Source organism: Balaenoptera acutorostrata, chromosome 8 (assembly GCF_949987535.1).
Source record: "Balaenoptera acutorostrata chromosome 8, mBalAcu1.1, whole genome shotgun sequence".
NCBI classification, from domain to species: Eukaryota; Metazoa; Chordata; class Mammalia; order Artiodactyla; family Balaenopteridae; genus Balaenoptera; species Balaenoptera acutorostrata.
In genome coordinates this window covers 27,582,626-27,610,417 of record NC_080071.1, presented here as the reverse complement: position 1 = coordinate 27,610,417, position 27,792 = coordinate 27,582,626, and the positions used below count along the sequence as shown (strand labels likewise).

At 32.8% G+C, this 27,792-nt stretch overlaps 1 protein-coding gene across 2 annotated transcripts in view; it reads left to right on the top strand.

Annotated features, from left to right (window-relative positions):
• LOC102998353 (sodium channel protein type 1 subunit alpha) overlaps positions 1–27,792 on the top strand; it is a 136,318-nt gene that overhangs the window by 89,457 nt on the left and 19,069 nt on the right. For both annotated transcript variants that reach the window (XM_007183215.3, XM_007183214.3), the window contains 4 exons: positions 18,597–18,717; positions 20,540–20,694; positions 22,455–22,628; positions 26,061–26,183. In XM_007183215.3, coding sequence (XP_007183277.1) covers positions 18,597–18,717; positions 20,540–20,694; positions 22,455–22,628; positions 26,061–26,183 — 573 coding nt within the window. The remainder of the gene's footprint in view (positions 1–18,596; positions 18,718–20,539; positions 20,695–22,454; positions 22,629–26,060; positions 26,184–27,792) is intronic.

Here is a 27,792-nt window from a genome sequence, read left to right as displayed (position 1 = left end):
ATATAAGTTTTCAGCTCATTTGGTTAAGTACCAGGGATGGCAATTTCTGGATGGTATGCTAAGTGTTTTGTTTTGTAAGAAATTGCCAAACTGTGTTCCAAAGTGGCTGTATAGTTTTACACAGCCACTAGCAATGAATGAGAGCTCCTGTTGCCCGACAGCATTTGGTGTTATCAGTGTTCTGGATTTTGGCCATTCTAATAGATGTATAGTGGTACCCCATTGTTTTTTAATTTACATTTTATGATGACATATGATGTGGAGCATCTTTTTATATGCTTCTTTGTCATCTGTATGTCTTCTTTGATGAGGTATCTTTTAAGAGCTTTGACCTGTTTTTTGATCAAGTTGTTTGTTTTCTTATTGTTAAGTTTTGAGAATTCTTTGTACATTTTGAATAACAGTCCTTTATCAGCTTTGTTTTTGCAAATATTTTCTCCTAAAGTGGCTTGTCTTCTTATTCTCTTGACAATGTCTTTCACAGAGCAGATATTTTTAATTTTAATTAAATCCAGTTTATTAACTCTCTCTGTCATGTATTGTGCTTTTGGTATCGTATCTAAAAACTCATCACCTTGTCCAAGATCATTATATTTTCTCCTGTTATCTTCTAGGAGATTTATAGCTTTGCATGTTTACATTTAGGTCTGTGATCCATTTTGAATTAATTTCTGTGAAGGGTATAAGGTCAGTGTCTAGATTCATTTTTTGCCTGTAGATGTCCAGTAGTTCCAGTACCATTTGTTGGAAAAGACTCTCTTTGCTCCATAATATTGCCTTTGCTCCTTTACCAAAGATCTGTTGACTATATTCATGTGGGTATATTTCTGGGGTTTCTATTCTATTCTGTTGATCTGTTTGTCTGTTCTTTCACCCATACTGCACTGTCTTGATTAATATAGCTTTATAGTATGTCTTGAAGTCAGGTAGTGGCAATCCTGACTTTGTCCTTTTCCTTTGGTATTGTGTTAGCTATTCTAGGTCTTTTGCCTCTTCATATACACTTTAGAATAAGTTTGTAGATATTGCCAATATAACTTGTTGGGAGTTTGATTGAGATTGCATTGATCAATAGATCAATATAGATCAAGTTGGGAAAAACTGACATCTTGACAATATTGAGTCTTCCTATTCATGAACATAGAATATCTCCCACTTTATTTAGTTGTTTCTTTCATTAGAGTTTTATAGTTTTCCTCATATAGATCTTGTACACATTAGATTTATACCTAAGTATTTTATTTATGGGGTACTAACGTAATGGTATTTTTTCATTTCAAACCCCACTTGTTAAATGTTAGTCCATAGAAAAGTGATGAACTTTTGTGCATTAACTTTGTAATCTGCAACCTTGTTATGATCACTTATTAGTTCCAGGAGGTTTTTGTTTTTGTTTTTGTTTTTTTATGTTTTGTAGATTCTTTGGATTTTCTACATAAACAATAATGTCATCTGCCAACAAAGACAGTTTTACTTCTTGCTTCCTAATCAGTATACTTTTTGTTTCCTTTTCTTGTCTAATTGCATTAGTTATGACTTCCAGTACAGTGTTGAAAAGGAGTGGTGAGAAGGGATATACTTGTCTTGTTCCTGACCTTAGTAGGAAAGCTTTTAGTTTCTCATTATTAAGTACAATGTTAGCTGTAGGTTTTTTGTAGATGGTCTTTATCAAGTTAAGAAAGTTTCTCTCTATTCCTAGTTTACTGAGAGATTTTTATCATGAATGGGTGCTATTTGTTGTCAAATGTTTCCTCTGCGTCCACTGATATCATCGTGTGATGTTTCTTCTTTAGACTATTGATGTGATGGATTACATTAATTCATATAGTCTAAATATTTTAAAATACTTTAAATACTAAATATTTAAAATATTCAGAGGATCAAATACTATCAACGATATTTTATTAGGGATTAAGTTCTACTAGAATATTACCATGTCCAAGGTAATGCATTTTGACAGTTGTTCAAGTAAGATATCATAAGCATGTGAATTATTGCTTATGTCCCTTTAAAGATGTTTCGAGCTTTTATAATAAGTCTCTGAATAGGCTAAGTCATCCACTACTCTTCAGAGTGGAGCTAATATCAGAGATGGAAGCTGCTGCCTTGACCCCAGCCTGTGGGCTTCCTTAGGTAAATCAGATTTGTGTAATGATGGGGGAGAGAAAGTATGTAGAGATGTAATTGTGGGTAGATCCTCATTACATTTCACATGTCTATGGAAATGGATTTGGGAGATAAAAATTACAGATCATTTTTGCAAAGCATTGTGAAATTTTTTCAGGATTTTTAATTTGAATATTATTTCAGTTCAAACTTTGTTCATTAAAAACTTGAGTTTTGCTAAAGAATCTGGTGGAGGCTGATTTTTTTAGTTGTTATCTTTATATTTACAGAATTGGTTCTGAAGTTCTATTAAATTTGGCAGTATTCTTCCTAGTCTGATATTCTTTGTCTTGAATCTTCATACCTTTATTTAATATTTGATGAAGACTAATAACTACTACATGCTATCTGTTGCATTAGAACATGTTTTTCTTTTTCTACTGAAGTATAGTTGATGGACAATATTATATAAGTTACAGGTGTACAATATAATAGTGATTCGCAATTGTTAATGATTATACTACATTTATAGTTATTATAAAATATTGGCTGTATTTCCTGTGTTGTCCAGTATTTCCTTGTAGCTTATTTTCTGACTAATAGTTTGTACTTCTTACTCCCTTACCCCTATATTGCCCCTCCCCTCTTCCCTCTCCTCGCTGGTAACCACTAGTTTGTTCTTTATATCTGTGAGTCCGCTTCTTTTTCATTTATTCACTAGTTTTTTTGTATTTTTTAGATACCACATATAAGTGATATAATACAGTATTTGTCTTTCTCTGTCTGACTTATTTCACTTAGCATAATGCCCTCCAAGTCCATCCATGTTGCTGCAAATGGCAAAATTTCATTCTTTTTTATGACTGAGTAGTACTCCATTGTATGTATATGCCACATCTTCTTTATCCATTCATCTGTTGACAGACACTTAGGTTGCTTCCATATCTTGGCAATTGTAAATAATGCTACTATGAACATTGGGGTGCATGTATCTTTTCAAATTAGTTTTTTTTTGTTGTTGTTTTCAGATATATTCCTGGGAATGGAATTGCTGGGTCATATGGTAGTTCTAATGTTAGTTTTTTGAGGAACCTCCATACCTCCATACCACATGGCTGCACCAATTTATATACCCACCAACAGTGTACAAGGGTTCCCTTTTCTCCACATCCTCACCAATATTTGTTATGTGTATTCTTTTTGATGATAGCCATTCTGACAGATGTGAGGTGATATCTCATTGTGGTTTTGATTTGCATTTCGCTGATGATTTAGTGATGTTGAGCATCTTTTCATGTGCCTATTGGCCATTTGCATTTCCTCTTTGGAAAATGTCTATTCAGCTCTTCTGCCCATTTTTTAATCTGGTTGGTTTTTTGTTTTTTGTTTTTGTATTTTTTGATGTTGAGTTACATGACCTGTTTATATATGTTAGATAGTAACCCCTTACTGGTCATATCATTTGCAAATATTTTCTCCCATTCAGTAGGTTGTCTTTTTATTTTGTCAATGGTATCCTTTGCTGTGCAAAAGCTTTTAAGTTTAATTAGGTCCCATTTGTTCACTTTTGCTTTCATTTCCTTTGCTTTAGGAGACAGATCCAAAAAAATATTGCTATAATTTATGTCAAAGAGTGTTCTGCCTATGTCTTCCTCTAGGAGTTTTATAGTATCCGGTCTTACATTCAGCTCTTTAATCCATTTTGAGTTTGTTTTTATATATGGTGTTAGAGAATCTTCTAATTTCATTCTTTACATGTAGCTGTCCAGTTTTCACAGCATCACTTATTGAAGAGACTGTCTTTTCTCCATTGTATATTCTTGCCTCCTTTGTCATAGATTAATTGACCATAGGTGTGTGGGTTTATTTCTGGGCTCTCTATCCATTGATCTACGTGTCTGTTTTTGTGCCAGTACCATACTTTTTGATTACTGTAACTTTGTAGTATAATCTGAAATCAGGAAGCATGATTCCTCCAGCTCCATTTTTCTTTCTCAAGATTGTTTTGTCTATTTGGGATCTTTTGGGTTTCCATATAAATTTTAAAATTATTTGTTCTAGTTCTGTGAAAAATGCCATTGGTATTTTGATAGGGATTGCATTGAATCTGTAGGTTGCCTTGTGTAAGATGATCATTTTAATAATATCGATTCTTCCAATCCAAGAACATGGTATATATTTCCATCTGTTTATGTTATCTTCAATTTCTTCAGTTTATTTTTCCAAGTACAGGTCTTTTGCCTCCTTAGGTAGATTTATTCCTAAGTATTTTATACTTTTTGATGCAATGGTAAATGGGATTGTTTTCTTAATTTCTCTTCCTGATAGTTTGTTGTTAGTGTATAGGAATGCAACAGATTTCTGTATATTAATTTTGTATCCTGCAACTGTACCAAATTCATTGATGAGCTCTAGTAGTTTTCTGGTGGTGTCTTTAGGATTTTCTATGTATTGTATCATGTCATCTGCAAACAGTGACAATTTCACTTCTTTCCAATTTGGATTCTTTTTATTTCCTTTTCTTCTTTGATTACCGTGGTTAGGACTTCCAAAACTCTGTTAAATAAAAGTGGTAAGAGTGGACATCGTTGTCTTGTTCCTGATCTTAAAGGAAATGCTTTCAGCTTTTCACCATTAAATATGATGTTAGCGATGGGTTTGTCATATATGGCCTTTATTATGTTGAGATGTGTTAACTCTCCACAAAGTGGGTTTATCATAAATAGATGTTGAATTTTATCAAAAGCTTTTTCTGCATCTACTGAGATGATCATATTGTTTTTACTCTTCAATTTGTTAATGTAGTGTATCACATTGATTGCTTTGCAGATATTGAAAAATCCTTGCATCCCTGGGATAAATCCCACTTGCATGGTGTGTGATCCTTTTAATGTATTGTTAGATTTGGTTTGCTAGTATTTTGTTGAGGATTTTTTTTTTTTTTTTTTTTTTTTTGTTGAGGATTTTTACATCTATGTTCATCAGTAATATCTTTGTCTGGTTTTGGTAGCAGGGTGACGCTGGCCTCATAGAACGAGTTTGGAAGTGTTCCTTCTTCTGCAATATTTTGGAATAGTTTGAAAAGGATAGATGTAAACTCTACTCTAAATGTTTGGTAGAATTCACCTGTGAAGTCATCTGGTGCTGGACTTTTGTTTGTTGCGAGATTTTCATTACTCAAAACTATTTTATTACAAAAACCATCCATAATTAATACTTTTCTGCAAAAATTTGACATAATTTATACTCATACATTTTTATTTGTATTGATCAGGGTTAACAGGAACACTGATCTCTTTATTAAGCAGTGATCATCCACTGAACCACTGGAGAAAGTTCTATTTCTTCATACTCTGTCATTTTATATCTTCAAACACTACATTAATTGAAAATTTAATGTTTAGTAGAAACTTTAGAGATAATTTAATGCACTATTTCTCAAATTATGAGTCATAACCCAGTAAGAGTTGATAAACAAATTTATTGTACCACTAATTTAAAAATTTTTTAATTTAATAAAATAATGATATCAGAGCACATTGCACATTTAGGAAGAACTAGTGAGTGAAGCTTTTGTTGCCTGTGCTGAACTATAATGCACTGCTTTTCTAATAGAGTATAACCACTAGGTCCATGGGTGTAGGGCCTGAAGTTCAGGAGTTCTTAAGTGTGAGAAACACTGTTTCAGCTCTTTAAAGGTAGTGATCATGGAGACTTCCTGACCCTAGGCAGAATGTGTGGCTTCTTTTTTGGTTCCCAGAGATATAAGGCACAAAGTGTGGGTAATAAACAACTCATGCTCTAGGCTCATGCATCTTACAAAGTATCATATTATTTTATTATAACCACTGATATGCATGTATGTCTCTCCTTTTATGTTGCGACGTATATACTTGTACATTTTTGGTAAGAAGTAGGCACTCAAATCAAAATTTTCCAGCTCATTTAACTCTTTTTAATAGAAGCAGTTTGAAGGTATTCATCACAGTTACTCCGATGAGAGCATTCTTGAAAATATAGTTTTATTTCCCATCATCCAGACTCCATTTTTCTCTTGATTCAATCCAATATTGAACTTCGTTGTTTTTATCTTTGTTAAACATTTCACCTTGTCAATTTATATTGGGCTTCAAGGAAAGTAATAATCCCTTATCTTTTTCCCATGAATTGCTGTTGAAATACAGTTGTTTCTCATCCAGTTGATATTCTTATATTAAATACTGAAACTTCTATTCATCCCCATTACATTTCAATTTCTTTCATTCATTTTTGAATCTGGCTTTCTATAAATATTCTTTTATAGATTACTCTATTGTCCCAATTTTCCTTTACCATGCACTTTTCTTTACCATGTCTTCCTTTTTGGTTAGAAATAAACCCATACAAAATTGTTTCTCTTCATTGCTCCCCTAGTCTTATATAGTACTCGCTTCATCAAAGCAAGGCACAGATCATGAGATGCTCTGCTTTTAGTGGTATTAAACTGAAAATAGATACCTCAAAAGATGAAGATTCTTTATTCTACATTAGGAATGCAGCCTATAATACGTTAAAGTAACTTTGCCATTTTGATTTTTCTGTTTTGGCCTTTATTCTTTTGCCTACCTTAATTTATTCAACAGTTACCATGTGCTAAGGAATGTATTAGATAATGAAGGATACAAATGAGCCATGATTCTGCTTATATATATATACATATATGCATTTAGAAAGATGACTCTCTTCGTAAATATATATGTATACAAATACATATATACATGTATCCACACATATACATACATTTGCATTTTAGAAAGATAACTTTCAACCTTTAAATATGCATTTCCATACTGGGACATACCTTATTGACTACAAATATTACCTTTCATGACCTCTGTTTGACCTATTCCATTTTAATATATTAATGTTTCCATTCCTGAATTTCAATAATGAGTCTTATCTACAATGGGCATTATTGAAATTACATTAGTGCCTTGGGTTAAAATTACCGGTGTTCATAGTTTATTATCCATTTTTGAAGCATTTGTTTTTAGACATGTGAGGCTGTAATTATAAAGTTGTTGGTAATGGAGTATTCTCTGAAGCCAAATACTGGGTTATATAATTCTATTTTAGCCACATACTGGGTGACCTTACTTGACTATCCAATCCTCAATTTCCTCATCTCAAAAATGGGGATAAAATCACCTACTTTTGGGGGAATATTATTAAATGAGATAGTAAATGTAAAGGACTTAGTACAGTGTCTAACAAATTGTAAGTATTCAATAAATTGTTATTATTATTATTACCAGTAGCATTCCCAACACTCTGTTCCTGGTAAGTTTTCTATTAAGAATTACTAGTAACATATTCTACTATTTGTCCTTTTTTGTTGTTTGCCTTCTGCCCTCTGTCATAAACTGTTTTACATGTTTATCTGGAGAGAGTGATAAATTTTGTATTTTCTGTCTAATTTTTAAACTGTTTTCATTAAATTCTTGATAATGGTTAACTCATTTAAAATATTTTTAAAAAACTATTTTTCTGAAGGGCATTCCAGTAAGAAAGAATAAATGAGCAAAAACCTAGAGCTATGAAGCATAGAGTGTGTTTAGAAATAATTAGCAGTTTGCTGTTGCTGGGACATAAAATCTAGATGAAAGTAGAGGCATAAGCAAGGAACGGATAGTCTGTTTCCAGGAAACCAAAAATAGACTGATATGAAGAAACACTGTAAAATAGAGGCTGGTACTTGTTTTACTTCCTCCATAATGTACATACTCATGCATCACTGTCCCCCATTCCAGAACAAATTTGAGAACTATCTTTTCTATACTTTCCCCCTTTTGGTCCCCAAAAGCAGAAAAGGCATAGCATGGGTCACATTTCCTCACCTTTTTAAGTCCCAATGGACCTCAACCTTCAAAGAACATTCAAATAACCTAAAGCATTGTTTTTAAAACCTCAGAAAGTTTCTTGACTCATGGAAATAAATAGCTAGAAATATGGGTTTTTACTGAAAAATAATAGTAAAGAATGGAGGCTTGGACAGATTTTGAGGAGTTTTGAAAGCTGGGCAAAATTGCTGAGACTATGCAAAAGACAAAGTCATATCTCCCCAATTAGAAAGTAAGTTGCTTTGGCAATGAATTGTGTTTTATATAATTTTAATCCTCTGAAGCACCTCCTGTAATGTTGGGTGCATAATAAGGGCTCAATATCTTTTTGAGTTTGGGCTGATTTTTATGAATACTAGACTAACAGTCTGGTGGCCTTAACTCTATTATGGGCAATCACTAACTCTATATTATCCAGTTTCCTAATTTATAATAGGAGTACATCTGTTCTGTGGTGCTTATAGGAATGTTATGAGGATCTAAAAGCTGTTTAGAAGTTAAAAGGACTCAAAAAACATAAGGTAGTGATAGCTACTGATAGCAAAGTTACTACTCTAATCTGTTTAAATAAATACTTTTAAAATGAATTATTAAACTTAGGCCTCTTTGGAATAAAAACAACATATTATTAAAGTAGTTAGGAAAAAGTACGCTTGTTTTTGCAATGAGTGAGCTGCAGAGTGCGTAAAAATGTCATTCGAGTCTTTGTATACAGTTCTTGTTAGTAACAGGTATCATTTGTTGGATGCTTACCATGGACAAAGCACTGTTTATAGGGCTTTACATGTAGTGTTATGTCATTCAATCTTCACACCATGAGACAGATACTATTATTCCAAACTTACAGATAAGGAAATTGAACTCAAAGAGTTTAAGTAGCTTGCCAAAGTCACACAAATAGTAAGGATTGATCCTGACCTAGAATCCAGGCTGTCAGTTACAGTCTATATTCTGAACCATTACATTAAATTTCCTTAACAATGTCTAAAAAGGTACTATCTCTGACCTCTATTTGAAATGAATGACACTGTTTATTGAAGACCTAAGAATAGGTACCCACTGTAGAGTTGGTGTTGACTACCAAGCCCTCATCACTGGACACAGGTTAATAATATAGCCAGGAGAATCTCAGTCTCCCTCAGTCCTGGAGGGACCTTTCCCTCCTCTGCTGGCCTGTAATTTAGACTGATCTGCTTCTGACCTGTGGAGTTCTCCTAATTACAGAGCGCTTATTCTCAGAAACTATGGTTACTCAAAGTTGTGCTTTAGGAAGATACCCTTCTGAGTTTAATTCTACCTATAAGAATCTTCCAAATAATTAGGAAGCACTTCTGTGGTTACATCATTAGCTTATAAAGTCTTTGAGAACAGGGGAAACACCAAACATGTCTTACTCACCTTAAGTCCACAGCACATAAAAAATGTTTATTAAATGAATGAATAAATGCGTAACGAACAGTTAACTCTAGATCCCATTTGTCCTCCCAATGATATTACCTGTGTTAAAATAATATTTACTTACTGCTTTGCTGATATTTTCTCATTTAATACTTTTATCTTTATTGGACATGATATAGATTGAAGAACACATGATAACTTTCAACCTGTTGTACATTGCTGAATATCAGCAAATTAAATTTGTGCTACCACATAAAGGTCCACAGTGAATGCCTTATGTGAACAATAGTCAGTTTTAAAATGTGCATAAGAACAGGAATTAAGCTTATTTCATATAACACAGTATGGCCCACATTCATCACAGTGCCTAGCATATAGTAAGTAAATGTGTGTTAAATAAAGAAATAAGAATAGGAAGTCTTTGATTAATCTTGAATCAAATGGATATATACCGAGACTTTTGCAAATATCCAAATTTACGAACATCACGATAACAATTTTCCCTGTAGAAAAATGTCAGACAACATATCTGGGGATATTAAGAATCTACTGGGAGATAGGTATATATGCCTCCACACTTTTTTATCTATACTGTCTCTTTACCTCATGGTCTCTGATACAGCACGTTTTGCCTCCATCTTGTATTACAGTTTCTTCTTCTTTCTAAGCCCTTACCACAAGCTTGTTTAAATGGTCAAGACTCTCTCATTCTAAAATAAAATAAAATCATGTAAATTTTAAAAGTTATTCCTTTGATTTTTTTCCCTTTCTTAAGTTTCTTTTGTAATTTCTTCCTTGAATTCATTGCTGATCTTCTTTAAAAGATAACTTGTGCTCGCTGTCTCCCATTTCCACTGCTCAGTCATCTTAAAGCATCATCTCTGGTTTCCACCTTTACTCTTCTCTCTCAAAAATCACCAGTGTTCTCTTAATTGCCAAGTTCAGTGGCCCTATTTTACTTGATATCTGCATCATTTCCTAAATCTTTAAGAGTCGTCATTCCCTGGCTTACAAAAGTCCAAGCTACTTTCCTCCCAACCATATGATCTCCTTCTCAAATAGATTACAAGAAGCCTGAAGTCCTTCTCAACTTCTCTAATTGGAAGCCCCTCATCAAATTTACTGCCAAATCCTGTAGATTTTATCTCCTAAATCCGTCTCCAATCTTGACCATCCCCCCACTCCTCATCCTATTATTTCACCAATATCAATAGAATTACCATCTGAAACACATTTCTATGGGGGGGGAGAAGGGCAGTCTTTATCATGAGCAACTTGATGGTCTTGAGAAGATCTATTTCACCAGTCTAATATCTCATGACTTATTTCAGTTCTAGTCACATAGTTCCATGAAGATTATACCTTTTGACTCCATAATTTCTTATTAGAAATTCTCTTCTTATCCCTGTCATTCTCTGCAAAATCTAGCAAAACAAAAAAAGGAACTTTGAGTTGTCTTTCAAGACACTGTCAATTTATTCACTCAAACATATTGTTGTTTGTTGCTCATGATACCTGCAATTCTTATTCTGGGCAAGGCTCTGAGACTCCCCTAAGTAGAATTACTACCTGCATAACATGAAATGTCTATACTGCACTCTATTTCTCTGTTGTGTATCTGTCTATCCTACTTACTAATCTTGTGAGCAACTTGAGAACAAGAACTGTGGTCATATACACCTTTGTATTTCTAGTAACTAGTGCTGTACCTGGCACAAATGAGGTGCTTGATCAATGTTAATTGGCATCATGTAAGTTAATCTCACTTTTCCTGAATACATTTTTATCAGTTATATTTTTTGAAAGTGTACAGATAGAATAAACTAAGCAAGACTATTCCTAAGTCAAATTAAGTTAGCAGCTTACTCTTTAAGAAGCTTCTCCTCCCTGGGGAGAGGGCAGGGAGGAAGGAAGATGGAGGAGAAAAGAAAACAGTCAGAATTTTCGTATCATTGCCTGACAGATGCTCAGGGAACACTTTGTAGAGTCCCATCCGGGTATTGACTGGGAGTGTCCCTTCAGCCCTTGCCTATTTCCTTGTCTTGAGCTATATAGTTCCTCAGGACCATGATCCCTATGAGATGGCAACTACTCTCCATGAAGAGTACTACCATCTAGCCAACGGATACCCAAACTCCCTCTCCCTTATTACACCAGGTATCACCAATGCTACCTTGTCTTTGTCTACTCTGCATCCCCACCACCTCCACCCAATGTCAGACCTCCATCATCTCTCAGTTTTACTGCTACAGCCTCCAAAAAGGGCTCCCACATTCATATTCTCTTCACTAGTCCAGTTCCCACATAATGATAAGTGGTCTTTCTAAAAGGTAAATCTGGCCATAGCTCTTTTGGCTTTCTAACCTTTCAGGAGCTGCCCATTGCTCCCAGTCTATACTTCTTAACATGGCCTACAAGTCCCTGCAAAAGTGACCATTACTGACCTTTCCAGCCTCATGTAATAGTACTTCCCACCCCTCCCCAGCCAACTACACTGATCTTTTGTTTCCTAAAACTCCTTATGCTTTATCAGGTTCTGATCTTCATTCCTGTTCCCTCTATCTGGGATATTCTCCTACCCCATATTTCTTCACCTGAATCACTCCCACCCCAACTCATCCTTCTGGCCCCAAATGTCACTTTTTTCTACCCTGTTCTTCTTAGACTGAGTTATTCCATGTGTTATCTTGTTCAGTCCTTATGACAACCATGTAAAGTAGGGATCATTTTACAAATTAGAAACTACAGCTTATGGAGGTCAAGATAATTGCCTAAAGTCCATAAAACCAGTCATTGTGATTCAAACCCAAGCTTGTCTGACTCAAAAGAGAACTCTTCACCCTTTCACTGTAGTTATACAGTTCCCCTATCCAGTAGACATGTAAAAAATATTTGTTAAATATGTTATCATTTAACATTAAAAATTAATGTCAAAAGAATATTAGAGATTCTGCACTCATTCAGCAAAATAAATTTAACAATGGAAATTATTTGGTTTACAATTTTGCTTTCTAGCTTGGGAATTATAAATGCAATTTTGCAATTTTTTGCTTCTAATTCATTTGCAATCACAATAATTTTCTCTTGGCCCATTATGTAATGAGAGGTTATACCTCCTTTGTTCCTTTATAGCTAATCACCTATATAAAAATTCACTTTTGACATACTTTAAAGCAGAAATCAGAGTATATCAGAGCTGTATTTCTTCACCTTTACCCCTACCTTAGGCAAGTGTTTGAATAACAGTAGATTTCACAATTAATAAGAAGATTTTATATTTATTATATATGAATAATCCACCAAAGATTGTCCTTCCAATGTAAAGCTCGATGAAGAAATCATCTGAGTTGTAGGGATGATATGGGAATTAATGAGTTAATATTTGACTTTTCTAACTGCTCTGTGGAAATGCTAAATCTCAATACAGAGTCTGTTCCTTTGATATTATATTGTTGCCTTGCTGAGAGTTTTTAATAGAAGTCATTTTAATTTTTAATATGCTTAGTGTACACTAGAAATATTTACTAATGCACAGTGTACACAATGAAATATTAATACTAATATTTTTAAGGTTGAGCATCTCAACTATGTATGATTTAAGATATATATCTTAAACATATATGTTAATAGGTATATATATATATAAAACAACAGTAAAATTTCCACCTTTAAAATAGTATATGCCTAGCTTTTAAAATATGTATTTTTTCAGAAATAAAAAATATATATGTGTATACACATATATATACACACATATTCTGTATCCTTTTGACCCTTAAATTCCAGATGTATTTTTAATATATTTTTATCACATTATAAATTGAACTTCTAGTAAACCCTATAAATAAGCTCCCTGTAACAAACCAAGTCTAAAATAAAAGCATAAACATCCTAAGATCAAGTCAGAGAGCAACAACAAAAAAAAACCATTTAATCACTTACTCAGAGAAATACTGTAGAGTGTACTATTTGCTTTCCTTTGTTTTGCTTCACCCTCAAGGTCAAAATCATTTACTATAGTACAGAACATTTTTTAAAAGCATGAAATGTTGCACAAATCCATTGAGGAGGAAAAATGCTCTTCCCATCAGGGTTGTAGTTATTAAGTGGTTATTGAATGCCCTGATGTACAAGGCAAAGCGGATGCTGCAGATACGCCGTGGTTCCTGCATTCTCTCTGCTCACTTATTGTCAGCCTGCCAAAAATACACGGACGATGTAAGTCCTTACAGAAATTGAGCTATTGAGATTTACATGTGAAAATATACATATTTTTAAATGAACTAGCTCGTTTGGAAATTAGTAAATTAAAGGTTGATTAACGGCTTAATAAACATTAAAATGGATATTTAAATAGTCTATTAATCTCAAAGACCATGAGAACCAATTGCTTTATTATGTGAATGGTGAATTTCAAAATAAAATTAAATTTCAATGTAAGAACAAAAGAAGGAAAAACGAATTGTCCTTATTGGTTTTTAAATCAATACAAGTACTTATTTGAGAATGTTTTAGTTTTGCTGTTGTCCAATTTATTTAGTATTTTATCTGAATTCATATCTCATGTGCTAATATAGAGATGGACTCTTTCCATACATCCAAAAATTCTTCCCATTTTGAGTAATAGTGTTATTACTCCCACCAAATAAAGAACTCAGAACCGCATCATCTTTGATTTCAACAATGAGAAATATAAGAGTATATTAATGAAAGTATATTGGTTGTGAGAGTTTTAATACAATTCTTTTAGTCTGTGATGAATCAAAGAAAAATTAAATAAGGACATTGATAATTTGAATAATATAAATAGCAAAAATGTTATAAATGTATGTTATCTCAAAAATTATATGTACAGAGAATTCTTATTTTCAGTGGCCCATGATATTGACATATTTATACAAATTTCAAAGTAAGTCTCAATAAATTCAAACAAGCAGACATTGTAGGGCTATTATACCAATAAATTCAAGATAGAAGATATCATATAGGGTTATTAGCTAATCACAATGCAGTTAAATGAGAAATTAATAACAAAATGATAGAAAAAATATAACCACTTGAAAAATTTAAAATATCCTCCCAAACAATAAGAACTTTTTCTTCCAAAATCTATGAAATTGGACCAAGCAGTCATTGAATGTCTTACTATTAACAAGGATGGTCAAGAAAGGATGAAAGAACATGATAAAGAACTTAGTTTGAGAAATTAGAAAAAGAACAACAAAACAAAGGGAACATAAATAAAGAGAAATTAATGAATTATCAATGTAGCAGATGATATTAGTATAGCACGTGGTTCTTAGGAAAAAAAAATCAATAAAACACACAAACTTTAGAGTTGTCAGCAGAATCCTAAGATGATGCCAATGACTCAATAAGCTAGAGTTCAATTTATTAATTTTTTATGTATTTTAATCTATTTTATTTAATACATTTATTATTCAATTTTAAATTTACTTATTAATGTTCTTTATTTAGCTCATCAGTCAAAACCCTTGTTGCCTCTGGTGCATTGCCTAGGAACACTTCAGCTCAGTCACTTCTATATCTGTTTCATTTTGTGTGTGTTTTTTTTTTTTTCTTTTTCACACTAATGCTATTTATTTACATTATGTATGAACTTATAGAAAAAACACTAACTTTTTTCTCTGGTTAGCATAATTTATCTACAGTATATTAACTGGCCTGAGCCTACTTGCCTGTGGTTTGGTCTTTTTTTTTAATATAAATTTACTTATTTATTTTTGGCTGTGTTGGGTCTTCGTTTCTGTGCGAGGGCTTTCTCCAGCTGTGGAGAGCGGGGGCCACTCTTCATCGCGGTGCGCGGGCCTCTCCTCGCGTCCTCTCCCGTTGCGGAGCACAGGCTCCAGACGCGCAGGCTCAGTAGTTGTGGCTCACGGGCTTAGTTGCTCCGCGGCATGTGGGATCTTCCCTAGACCAGGGCTCGAACCCGTGTCCCCTGCATTGGCAGGCAGACTCCCAACCACTGCGCCACCAGGGAAGCCCTGTAGTTTGGTCTTTCTAACATTCACTTGTCATTTTATCTGATGTCAGTATGACAAAGGTGGGGCAAGTTTCCCTCGCTAGTGTGAGAATCAGGGTCTATCAAGGGGGTCAGCCAGGATGTGGTTTACCAGGCTTCTTTTGCAAAATGTTGCTTTAGGGAGTTATTTAAACCAGATATGAATACTAAATTTAAAAATCGAATCTGTAATCATGTACCATTCCTGAAATGTATACAAACTCCTTCCAATCCCAAACATTAAACTGCTTCATTTTGAAAACTGATACATACTTACATTAAAATGTGCCTTTGGGCCTCTTGTTCCAGTCCGGGTTCATTGTTTGCAGTTCTGCATCATCACTTTAGCATGAGCCACACCTGTAATTCATCATCTATGGGTCCAGTTTAGGTTTTTCAAAGAGGACAAAGATTTTAAAGAACCTTATAAGGCAACCTGAATTTAGCATCCTTCCAGAAATTTATATCCCAGATACCCCCCCATTTTTTGGCCATGCCCAGGGCATGTGGAATCTTAGCTCCCCAACCAGGGATTGAACCTGTGCCCCCCACTAGACCACCAGGGAAGTCCCTAGATACCCCTTTTTAAAAATAATTATTCACACCTAATTTTACAATTTTTTTTTATGTGTTTGTATATGTATGAGAGATTTGTCTTTATTAAGTTTATGCAATGATTTCAACTTAGTTTTTATGAATACAATAACTTTGTTTTCAAACTCATTTTATCAAATTATGCAAGAGTAAATTCTATAATTACATTAATTTACAATAGTACAGGTTGATTTGAACACAAACATAACTTATTCTTGATAAGTACACAACTCACCAGGTGGAAGCAGAGATGCACAGGTGTACCAGAGTGTAGCCAACCTCCTGAGAAAATATCAGCACACCACCAGCATCAGTCATTGTGTTCTACAGAGAAAATGCCAAGCATCGTTAGCTTGGTAAGTCAGTTAGTATGGAGGTGGGCTAAATAAAAAGAAGTATGTGCCGAAAGAATTGTGCAGATAAAGTGGTGAAGATGAGAGAGTAATTATTCTTCTTCCACAATGATGGGCAAAAACCACTATAAGCAAAAGCCAGAGAACATTAAGAAGTTCACCTTGACTAAAGGACAGCTTCTGTGAAAGATAGATTTGGGAAATTTGGTTAGAAAGCTAAGTTGGAGACAGAAATTTCATTTGGTAGTAATATCTGAAACAGAGGTATTCATTCATTCACCAAACATTTATTGGGCATGTAGCATAAGTCAGGCTTTGTGGTCCACAAAGGTCTAGAATTAGGTGAGGCTAGAATAAGGATGAACTTATTATTTATAGCTGTCCAAAAAAGAAGTGACAGTAGTGAACAGAGAGTTCATAAGAATTTGGAAGATGAAACTGAGAGAAGAGTTATTTCAAAGGTCGAATTAAATGACTTTACTGTCAATATTTGAAGTGAATAAGACAAGGAGATTTGAGTCTAGGTGCTGAAAGAATGATATTGCAAAGAATCAGAATCAGGAACTTGGTTTAAAAAGTAGGTTTAGGATAGAAAAAAAAAACAAAACAAAAAGACATGTCTTTAATTAAGAGCATGCTGAGTTTAAGTGACACTAGGCACACTTCTACTTTCCTGCCATAGTCCAGGCAGATCATGGAATATACTTACATTGCTTAAGATGCGTTTGGAAATTAATTTGTAAACATCTAGAGGATCACTTGTCTATTCCTGGGAACTTTCCAGGAGCACATCTTCCAACTGAGTACTAATAATGGGCATTTAATCATCTTTTATATCCTTTTAAATTTTCTAAAATGTAGATTGACTCCCAACTGTATGCATTAAAGGGAAAATATGCTTAGAAGTATAGTAACTGGTAACGTATTACAAAGTTGGGTTATAAGACGAGAATAGATAATTTTAAAGAATATTCTTAAGAATAAAGTTGGATATATTGGCAACAGCTCTCATCTGGAGAAAGTCTGACCCAGTAAGACCTGGAGTAAGTATACATAAAAAAAGGTATCAATTTAATTTTATCATCATCTAGGCAAGCCACATCAGGGAGGATATTTAGGAAGGAAATAAGTAGACATAAACAAATTAATTTTATATTATTTTAGGTTCACATCAGTACTCACAGTTGCTAACTTGAAAACTGAAATCTGGGTGACCAATAATGATATTTAGTAATGGATACAAAGTTTGATATGGAGCCTGATATTTAGCACTATGTGTGAACAACTGTGATAAGCAAAAGCTGAATTTGTCCAGAAATTTTAAAGACTTTTCAAACAGTATTTTAAAAAAATTTCTCTGTGAGTTAAAGTAATATTATACCAAAATGTTTTATTATTGCTGGTGCTTAAATTACTATTATGACATTTGTTTTATAACAAGTATATAATTAGTTTGGCATAATTACTGTAAACAAAGATTAAATAGAACTCATGTCTACACCTACCCAAAAGTTAGTTTTTTGCATCTGATGAAATAATTTTCATGAAGACACTGAATATATGTATTATGTAAAATTCCATTATTGGTTTATGTTATAAACAAGGTGTCTTTCTTTTTGTTTTTGTGTTTCACTTCAAGATTGAATGGTAGATTCTCTTCATCTGTTAGACTCATCTTGATAGTTTTTCTATGGATTATTTCCGCTTTTAAATTGATGGAAGAATGATAAGCATGTGAATACACTGTTTCTTTTATTTCAGAAACAGGGTGGTTGCACAGAAGTTAGAGCATGGGCTTTGGGCTTAGGAATAATTCTCTCAAATCTTGGCTTTCTCACTTGTTGGTTATATGACATTAGACAAGTTACTTAACCTGTCTAAACCTTACTTTTATCATTTGTAAAGTGATAACGATTATCACTAACTTCCCCTCTCCCACCCCTCCCTCTGGGGCTTCTCTAATTCATAGGACAGTGGTTTGCTTAGTACATGTTTTTGATGGCCGTTTGTAACTTTATAACATAGCAATCTGACTTCATACATTGCAAATTATGGTAAAGGAGTTTCCATAGATGATTTCCTTATTTCCCCTTCTTATTCAATCATTCTTTTGCTCTAATCTTAAAATCTCTTCATTTCAAGGAGAATCCAGAATCAGTTCATTGTACTAATCCTTTCTTGCTAGGCTATTTCTTAGGTACCAAAATTAAAGTGATTTACTTTTTATGTCCATCTCATGCTCAGAAACTTAATGAAAGCAGTAGCTCATCCGAAGGCAGCACTGTAGACATTGGAACACCTGCCGAGGAACAGCCTGTAGTGGAACCTGAGGAAACCCTTGAACCTGAAGCCTGTTTCACTGAAGGTAAAGAACATGATCTTCATGTTAATCTTCCAATTATAGAGTGCAGTTTTTTTTTAGCTGTTGATCACCCAAAATGGACCACTCAGAATAGAACTTGGTAGTCAATCTATTTCAATTACCTCTTATATGCTAACAGATTTAAAATCTCATGTTATGTTTTGGTTATATCTGCCCATTATGTGTGAGGGACCCTGAACATGGAGAAAAGATGTTTTAATGTAACCAAAACTAATGACTAATTTATAATATTTCAAATAAAATGGTGATTTCGGAATAAGTTGGCATCTTAAACACTAGTCAAAATTCTCATACACAAAAGTTACTTTAAAAATAATTTTTTAACTGTTAAAGTCAAATGAGTTGCAAATGCTCAAATGTATTTTTTTAACAAAATCATTATTTTCCAATGCTTGCTGGGTGAAACAGGAAATAAGTACTGCCCGATACCTGATCCCTGCACAGTATCTAGTTGAGCCTGACACAATATGGACAATAGTCTAAGAGCTTTGTTTTCTCCATGATTAATATTTCCCATGGTCTGAGTTTCTTGGGAATTTGAGTTTTGAAGATATGAATATACTTGCATATTCTCTATTTTGTGATTTTTTTCCTCATAGGCCTGATATATATTTTCTCCCTCTTTTCCTGTATAAATTATACACATCACTCAAAGTCCTCAAAACTACCTTCATCTGACCATGGTGGAAAAAACTTCTTATTCCTCTGAATAGCTATAAATAAAGATATTCTTTAATTCACCTGATAACTAATCATGTATTATCTTATGAGGGTTCTTCTATTTCTCTTTCTCTTCTGAACTGTTATATGTATCTTTACTGGCTTTCTTCCTCCCTTCCTCCTTTCCTTCCTTCCTTCCCTTCTTTCCCTTCCCCTCCTTTCTCCCTTTTCTTCAAGCATACCTGATTTTTTTTTGACTTGAGGCAGGGTTCTTTTGTTTATATCTGTTCTTAAACCAGATTGTAGGTTTCTTGGGGGCAAGTCCATGTTCTGTACCTTTTTACTTTTTTTCTCTTTTTCTTTTTTCTTTTTTTAATATCCTCTATGGTGATTACAAAGGTGCTCACAAATTTCTGTTGATTTAATTATTTTTTTAATTTTATTTTTTTTATTGGAGTATAGTTGATTTACAATGTTGTGTTAATTTCTGCTGTACAACAAAGTGATTCAGCTTTATATATATACATTCTTTTTTATATTCTTTTCCATTATGGTTCCTGTTGATTTAATTCTTGTTAGAGTGAGTGAAAGCAGTATAGGGAAGGCAACACCAAATCAAAGCAGGACTATGCAAATCACATTTTAGTGGACTAAATTAATCTTGAAAATTATATAAGCTCTTCTAGAAGCACCACAAGAGAACCTAAACAGTAATAAACAGCATTGTTGGGTGAGAACTTTATTATTACTCTGCATCCTCTTTAAAAGGGACGTTTTCTGCTTATTATTAATTTTCACTTTGAAGTCCTTTCCTAGAGTGACTTCAACAAAGTGCAATAGGATGATATAGTACAAGGCAAAGCTACTTAACATGTACTTGTACTTTACAACGTTCTTTCTTGGACAATAGCAGTTGGGTCAGAAAAAAACAGGTATTATCCAGGGAACCATTTAAAGAGGCTGAATAATTTTCACAACTTCACTCTGCTAATGGATGTGCTCTTACTACTCCAGGCTTAGAGAGTTATCCTAGCAAGATAGAGATGGCAGTAGCAATGAGAAGATGAATCCGGGACACGCCAAAGGGTATCATTGAAGCAGCAGAAGTTATTTACCTCCTCCTGTTTGAACATTATACTTGCAGGCTGTGTACAAAGATTCAAATGTTGTCAAATTAGTGTGGAGGAAGGGAGAGGAAAACAATGGTGGAACCTGAGAAGAACGTGTTTCCGAATAGTTGAACATAACTGGTTTGAGACCTTCATTGTTTTCATGATTCTCCTTAGTAGTGGTGCTCTGGTGAGTGAATATTAAGCAAACGTGCTATAATGCCAAGTCTTAGAATCACCTAATACTAATGACTTATTAATCCTTTCTGTAGCATTGTTTTATTATCCAATGCATTATTTTTCCTGAACCCTCATTCTACATCCATTTCCATGGAATCAGCCATCACCTCTGTTTGATAACCCCCAAACTGTTATCTCCATTTATGACTTCTTCCTTAAACATATGTGCTTCGCTATATCCATCCATCCATACACCCATCCACCCATATCCCCACCCACCCACCCTTCTACCCATCTCCAGTGCATCTTTAATTACCCCACTTCATTCTTACAGACTATATACAATGTATAACTATGCAGTTCTGGATTTACTTTTATTATGTATACATATACTTCTAACAAGCTATTTATTAATTTTTGCTTATTATTAAGTAACCCCCCAAATTTGTCTCTCTAGTTTATTCATTATAACCAAAGAACATGAGTATTTTATTACTCATATTTTAATAAGAAAGTAAGCATGGCAACTACAGTAAAGTCCTGTGATTGGGGGATATAACTTCTAAGTTCTGATGAATTTTGTTTATGAATGATATTATTATTATCTCTTTATGGACAGTCAATAAGTCCTTAGGAACCACTTCTCTGTCCGTTTTGAATTGTGTCCACTGTTCTTATGCTACTCAGAGAACAATGGATATTGGTAACAATAAATATTGGGCAGCGTGCCTAAGGGATCATTTAAGGACTGGTTTCTCTCTATATAAAAGTGTTCATCAGAATCAATTTCTTTTTATATGAAAATCGTTTACAAAAATATAAATGATAGCATATAGATAGCATTTCAGAAAAATGCTGACACAAATAGACTACTTAAGCCATAAGATAGATGTAGATAGATAGATAGATAGATAGATTGATTGATAGATAGATAGATAGATAGATAAAGGATGGAAAGATGATAGAACTTGCCTGATTGAAACGCAATTACTTAGGTTTCTTTAACTTAAAAGTGTATAATTCTAACACAGGCCTATATTTTTCTGCATATTTCTCTGATGAAATAAATTTTATCTACATGCCACTTTAGACTAGAAATAGTTTTTCACCATTTAAATGAATATATACTTAGATATAAAATATCAAGTGAGGTTCATATTAGAAGAAGAATACATATTAGAGTCTAAATGAGAAGTAATTTCATCTTACCATCCTTCTCACACCATATCTTTGCTGAGAAATATAAACTATCAACAAAATGAAGGGGACAAATGAACTCAACTGTATAGTAAAATTAGGCAATGTGATGATCAATTACAATTTCTGCTTTATGAAAAATATAAGCCTTCACTTTTTATTTCTTCAACCTCCTTTCTCTGGCAAAAAATAAAAATAAAAAAAGCCAACAGGAGGAAGCAAAAGATATGAAACAAAAGGAATAAATAACTTCAAGTTAGGGTAGCAGCATCAAGATGTGACATCAAGAACTATTTCCTGAACAAGTCAAATTAATTCATTAGAGTTATGCTTTTACTTCTTCCTTCCAGTTATATCAATAGAGAGCATAACTTTTCTCCTGATTCATTAAAAGATCTTTGAGAGAAAGAAAAGACAGCGATAGCTGCTCTTCCTCTGCCCTCCTATTCCAATGAAGTGTCATATATATAAAATCAGGAAAAGATATTTATATGTGGTCAGAAAAAATAGCTTATAATAGTTATAATAGTATAATAGTTTCAGAAAGCTAAAATGCATAACTTTTCTTTATAGGCATTTGAGGATATATATATTGATCAGCGAAAGACGATCAAGACAATGTTGGAATATGCTGATAAGGTTTTCACTTACATTTTCATTCTGGAAATGCTTCTAAAATGGGTGGCATATGGCTATCAGACATATTTCACCAATGCCTGGTGTTGGCTAGACTTCTTAATTGTTGATGTAAGTATCCTCCTATCTTTGTCTTCCATTCAAGGTAATTTGTCTTATCTATAAACGAATTCTAAAATAGTGAATCTTTGATCACTCTGTTATGTTGACAGGATATGCTACTTAATAGACACTAAACTAATTCACTGAATAATAGTGTAGTTTTTGTAAGAAATAAGCTAAATTAGTACTGATTTAGCATGGGGGGATGGGATTTGTGGTGGTTATCTAGAATAAAAAGCTGGGAAAAAACGTATCAGAACTTTGTAGGGAGAGTGGTGAAATAGGGTATGTTGTTTAAATTACTTACCATTGTGAATCAGACAGAATCGAGTTTGAATCCCAGCCCCACCACTGATTGGTTGTGTGCCACTGAGTAACTTGGCTTTTGACTCTGTAAAATGATGATATTAGTGCATACAGAGTTAAAGACATTCAATAAACAGTGATGATGGTGGAAGCTAATGTCAATTTTTAAAAATTCTTTTTGATCTTCTCAAAGTTTTTAAAGGATATGTTTAAAGAGTAGATTATATAGATTATAACTCCATTATAGGAAGTAAGATGTACGGGGTGTAGTGAAAAACTCTACTTCATCCTGTGATGGGGAGTTTCCCCAGTGTAACTATAGATTTGCAGCAAGCCCGTAATGTACCAACAGCCCTTCACAGAGTTTGTAAACCTAATGATTAATACTTCTTCTACCCAAAACAAGTGGCTGCTTTTGAGATTTGTTAAAGGTAAACATCATGTTATATGTTATAAGTTTGGCATAATTTCAGTTTTAGAAAAGTGTGTTCGAAATATTACAAACTTCATAGGCAACAGTTTTATTACCCAAAAATGATAATCCAGCAGAACTATGCAGATTTCTTATGGAAAGTATTTCTAGAACTAAGGGTCATGCATATATATTATATCTCTTTAATTCTGAAAAAAGGCAAACCCAGAGATATTTGAAAAGCTTAACAGTGTTACTATGAAATGAGTGAATTGAAAAAAGCCTCAAAAGAGTGATAAGGGGTTCATATCCAACATATACAAACAGCTCATACAACTCAGCATCAAACAAACAAGCAACTAAATTAAAAATGGGCAGAACTGAATAGAAATTTTTCCAAGGAGAAAATGCAGAGGGCCAATAGGCACATGAAAAGATGTTCAACATTGCTAATCATCAGGGAAATGCAAATCAAAACCACAATGAAGTATCACCTCACACCTTTCAGAATGGCTATCTTCAAAAAGACCACAAATAACAAATATTGGCGGGGATGTAGAGAAAAGGGAACCATTGTACACTGTTGGTGGGAATATAAATTGGTGCAGCCACTATGGAAAACAGTATGGAGGTTTCTAAAAAAGCTAAAAATAGAACTATCATATGATCCAGCAATTCCGCTCCTGGGTATATATCCGGAGAAAATGAAAACACTAATTTGAAAAGGTACATGCACCCCAATGTTCACAGCAGTATTATTTATAATAATATAAAGATATGGAAGCCAAGATATGGAAGCCAAGATATGGAAGCAACCTAAGTGTCCATCAACAGATGAATGGGTAAAGAAGATGTGATATATATGTGTATATATATATATATACATATATACACAATAGAATGCTACTCAACCATAGAAAAGAATGAAATTTTCCCATATGCAACAACACAGATGGACCTGAAATAAGTCAGACAGGAAAAGACAAATACTGTATGTTATCACTTATATGTGGAATCTAAGAGTAAAGCAAACTAGTCAATATAACAAAACAGAAACAGACTCACAGATATAGAGAACACACTAGTGGTTATCAGTGGGGAGAGGGAATGGGGGAGGGACACAATAGGGGTAGGGGACTAAAAGGTACAAACTACTATGTATGAAATAAATAAGCTACAGGGATGTATTATACAACACAGGGAATATAGCCAATATTTATAGTAACTTTAAATGGAGTATAATCTATAAAAATTTTGAACTACTATGTTGTACAGCTAAAACTAGTATAATATTGTAAATCAAATATACCTCAATAAAAAAAAGAAAGAAACCTCAAAAGAATAATTGCTTCAGCATGTCACAAAGAGAAAAAGTTTCTAATATTTGAGATTTCAAGCATTAGAAGTTATATCATATTTCAACTGCTCATAATTTTTCACACTAGGCTTTAAATCTAAATATAATTTAATTCTTTTGAAAATTCCTGAGCTTTGCTTTTCTCTATTATGCTTATTCCATGTCTGAATTTTTTAGTGGAAGAATGATGATTTTATTTATTATTACGAGTTGGTTTTTAATAGCCATTTCCAAAATATTTTAGGAAAATAATTCTGAAGGGAATTTTATAGTTTTGCAATAATAATACTTTTATTTTTCACGGTTCTATTTTAATTATGTCATAAGGATCAGCGTATCACTCTAAAAAGGACAAAAGGAATTACAGCACATCTCAAGTAAACTAAAAAGCATATTAAACGTAAGCCAACTTAATACACTTAAACATAGAAAATTTTGCAAAAATAGTATCCAGTGTATTTGGAACTATCCAATACAAGCTATTCTCAAACCAAAGAAATTCTAACTCTGGATACAGAGTTTTGGTCTTTATTTAGAGAATTACACATCTAAAATTTTTACTTCTTAGTTTTAGTTGCATATTTCATGCAAATGAAGTTAGTTTATTTATTTCTTTATTTGGTAAACATTTATTGACTGGCGATTTTGGGCCAGGTACCATGGCAGAAGCTCTAGATTAGTATAAAAATTTTGAGTAAGTTTCATGATGGAATTACTTTTAAGTTACATTATTTACATAGGAATAAACTTTAGATAAGTGAAAACACAAAGTATTAGCAAGACAACAAAAATTCATCTTCAAAAAAATCAACCTCAAAATTAATATGACAGCGCATTAATTTCTGTGGGTATCAATTATAATTAGTTGAAAATACCAACACAGGATAGATATTTCTTGCTTTTTCTGGTACAATAGCAGTTTTTATATTTTTTTACTAACCATTGGCAAAGCCCTAAATTCAGCAGCAACTTAATAAAATAAAGGAAGAATAATCAATGACATTTTCCTATACCTGGACTTCTTCCTTTTTAAAATCAATTTTTACTTAAGTTTTCTAGCTAACTGAGTAATTAATAAATCACATGACATTTAATTTTTTTATTCAACTAGTTTTTAATTAACATCATGAAAGCTACTTTCTTTGCATCCAACTAAAAATATTTCCTTAAAATTTTAAAAGGTTTACTGAAAATATGTAGCCATTCATCTTCTGAGTGATTATAAACAAAAATTGTAATTACCACAATGTTGTAAATAACTATACTTCAATAAAATAAAATTTTTTAAAATTGTAATTATTGTATTACATAGTAACTGCAAATTGAATGACAATGATTCTATTTATTTACTTTTGTGTGTGTGCAGGTTTCATTGGTCAGTTTAACAGCAAATGCCTTGGGTTACTCAGAACTTGGCGCCATCAAATCTCTCAGGACACTAAGAGCTCTGAGACCTCTAAGAGCCTTATCACGTTTTGAAGGGATGAGGGTAAGGAAAATGAAAGAACCTGAAGTATTGTATAGAGACAAAATTCTTAAAGTAAATTTTAAAAAAGGAAAACTCATGCATGCAAAGGGAATGGCAAATCCTTGCAAATTGCTACTTTTTCCTTTTATCTGTTGCATATTTACTTCTAGGTGATATGCAAGAGAACTTAGGCCTCCCTTGAAATGATATAATATCATTTATCTGCCGTGCTCATTAAAATGACCTTATTTCCTAATCCATTTTGGGAGTTTCCTTACAAACCTGTACACAAAAAAACAGATGCGCTATTAAAGTACTATGTGTAATGATGATGATAATAATCAACTAAAGTGAATTCTACATCATGTGCTTCTCATTTGTGGTAGTCTAAACTGTACTTAATGAGTTTTATTGAAAACAATATGAATCATACATGTGCCTAAATATAAGTGTAAAGGAAAAAAATTTTTAATTGTCAAAATTTTGTCTGTACAATGCCAAAGTTTGCATTATTTGAATGTATTAAAGGGTAGATATTAAATATTAACTGAATTTAAAATTTTTTTAAAGTTATGTTAATATAGCTTCCATTTATAACTGCATTAATCTTCTTAATTTATATAAATAGCAATATCAACTTAAAGACTATATAAATCTACACAATTTTTCATGAAAATGAATTTAAACTTTTATAACATAATGAATAGAAAATATAATTTTGACTCATTACCATAGATGATTCATAAATTAACCATAACTTAAATATCATTTATATGAGTCACAGAAAATTTTATATTACTCCTTTTAAGGAAATATTAAGGCATTCCCTATGATTCATAACAGGTTAAAAAATTTGCCATTATTGACTTGTTACTTTCCATGCCTTTTTAAAAATATGAAGTATTAATGTATAAGATGTATAACATAAAAATTTAGTTTCTTTGTTTTAATCAAATTTCCTTTTACTAAAACAAAGCTGCTGAACTAAGTGTGATTCCAACAGAAAAAACATTGCTCTTTTGCTGCCTAAGATTTCGTTATGTTTATAGAAACCAAGCTGTATTGTAGACTTACATTTGCATTTTCTAGTTTGTTGATAGCCTTATGTGTTCTTCTAAAATAAAATTTGTTATAAATGTCACCTTTTAAGAACATAAGACTTTCTTATGAAATCTTCAATTGAAGACTTCTGCAATTTCCCTAACATATATAAAAAATGTTTCCTCACTAGAAAACAATTTAACACAATATAATATGGTCTTATTTTATTTCTCACAGAGATCCTCACAGTTTACTAAAATGTTATTGGAAATTCTCTTCAGGATATGTGAAAATTAAGTTTATTTTCCAATAAAAATGTCACTTTTGTTTTAGACTGGTAGTTTCAGTTCTGGAGAAAAATATAATTTTTATACATTCTACTTAAACATTTTTTGATTTTTTTGGAAAACATTTGATTGATTCTGCTGAATCAAAGTAATACATTCGAAAAGTTTTCTGAAATCTGAACAATGCTAAACATTTGAAGCTATTGTAATTATTTCAAATTTGACCTTTTGGAAGTTTATTAAATCCATGAGTCAAATGGCCAGATATTTTCATATTTAACACCTTATTTCCATAATAATAT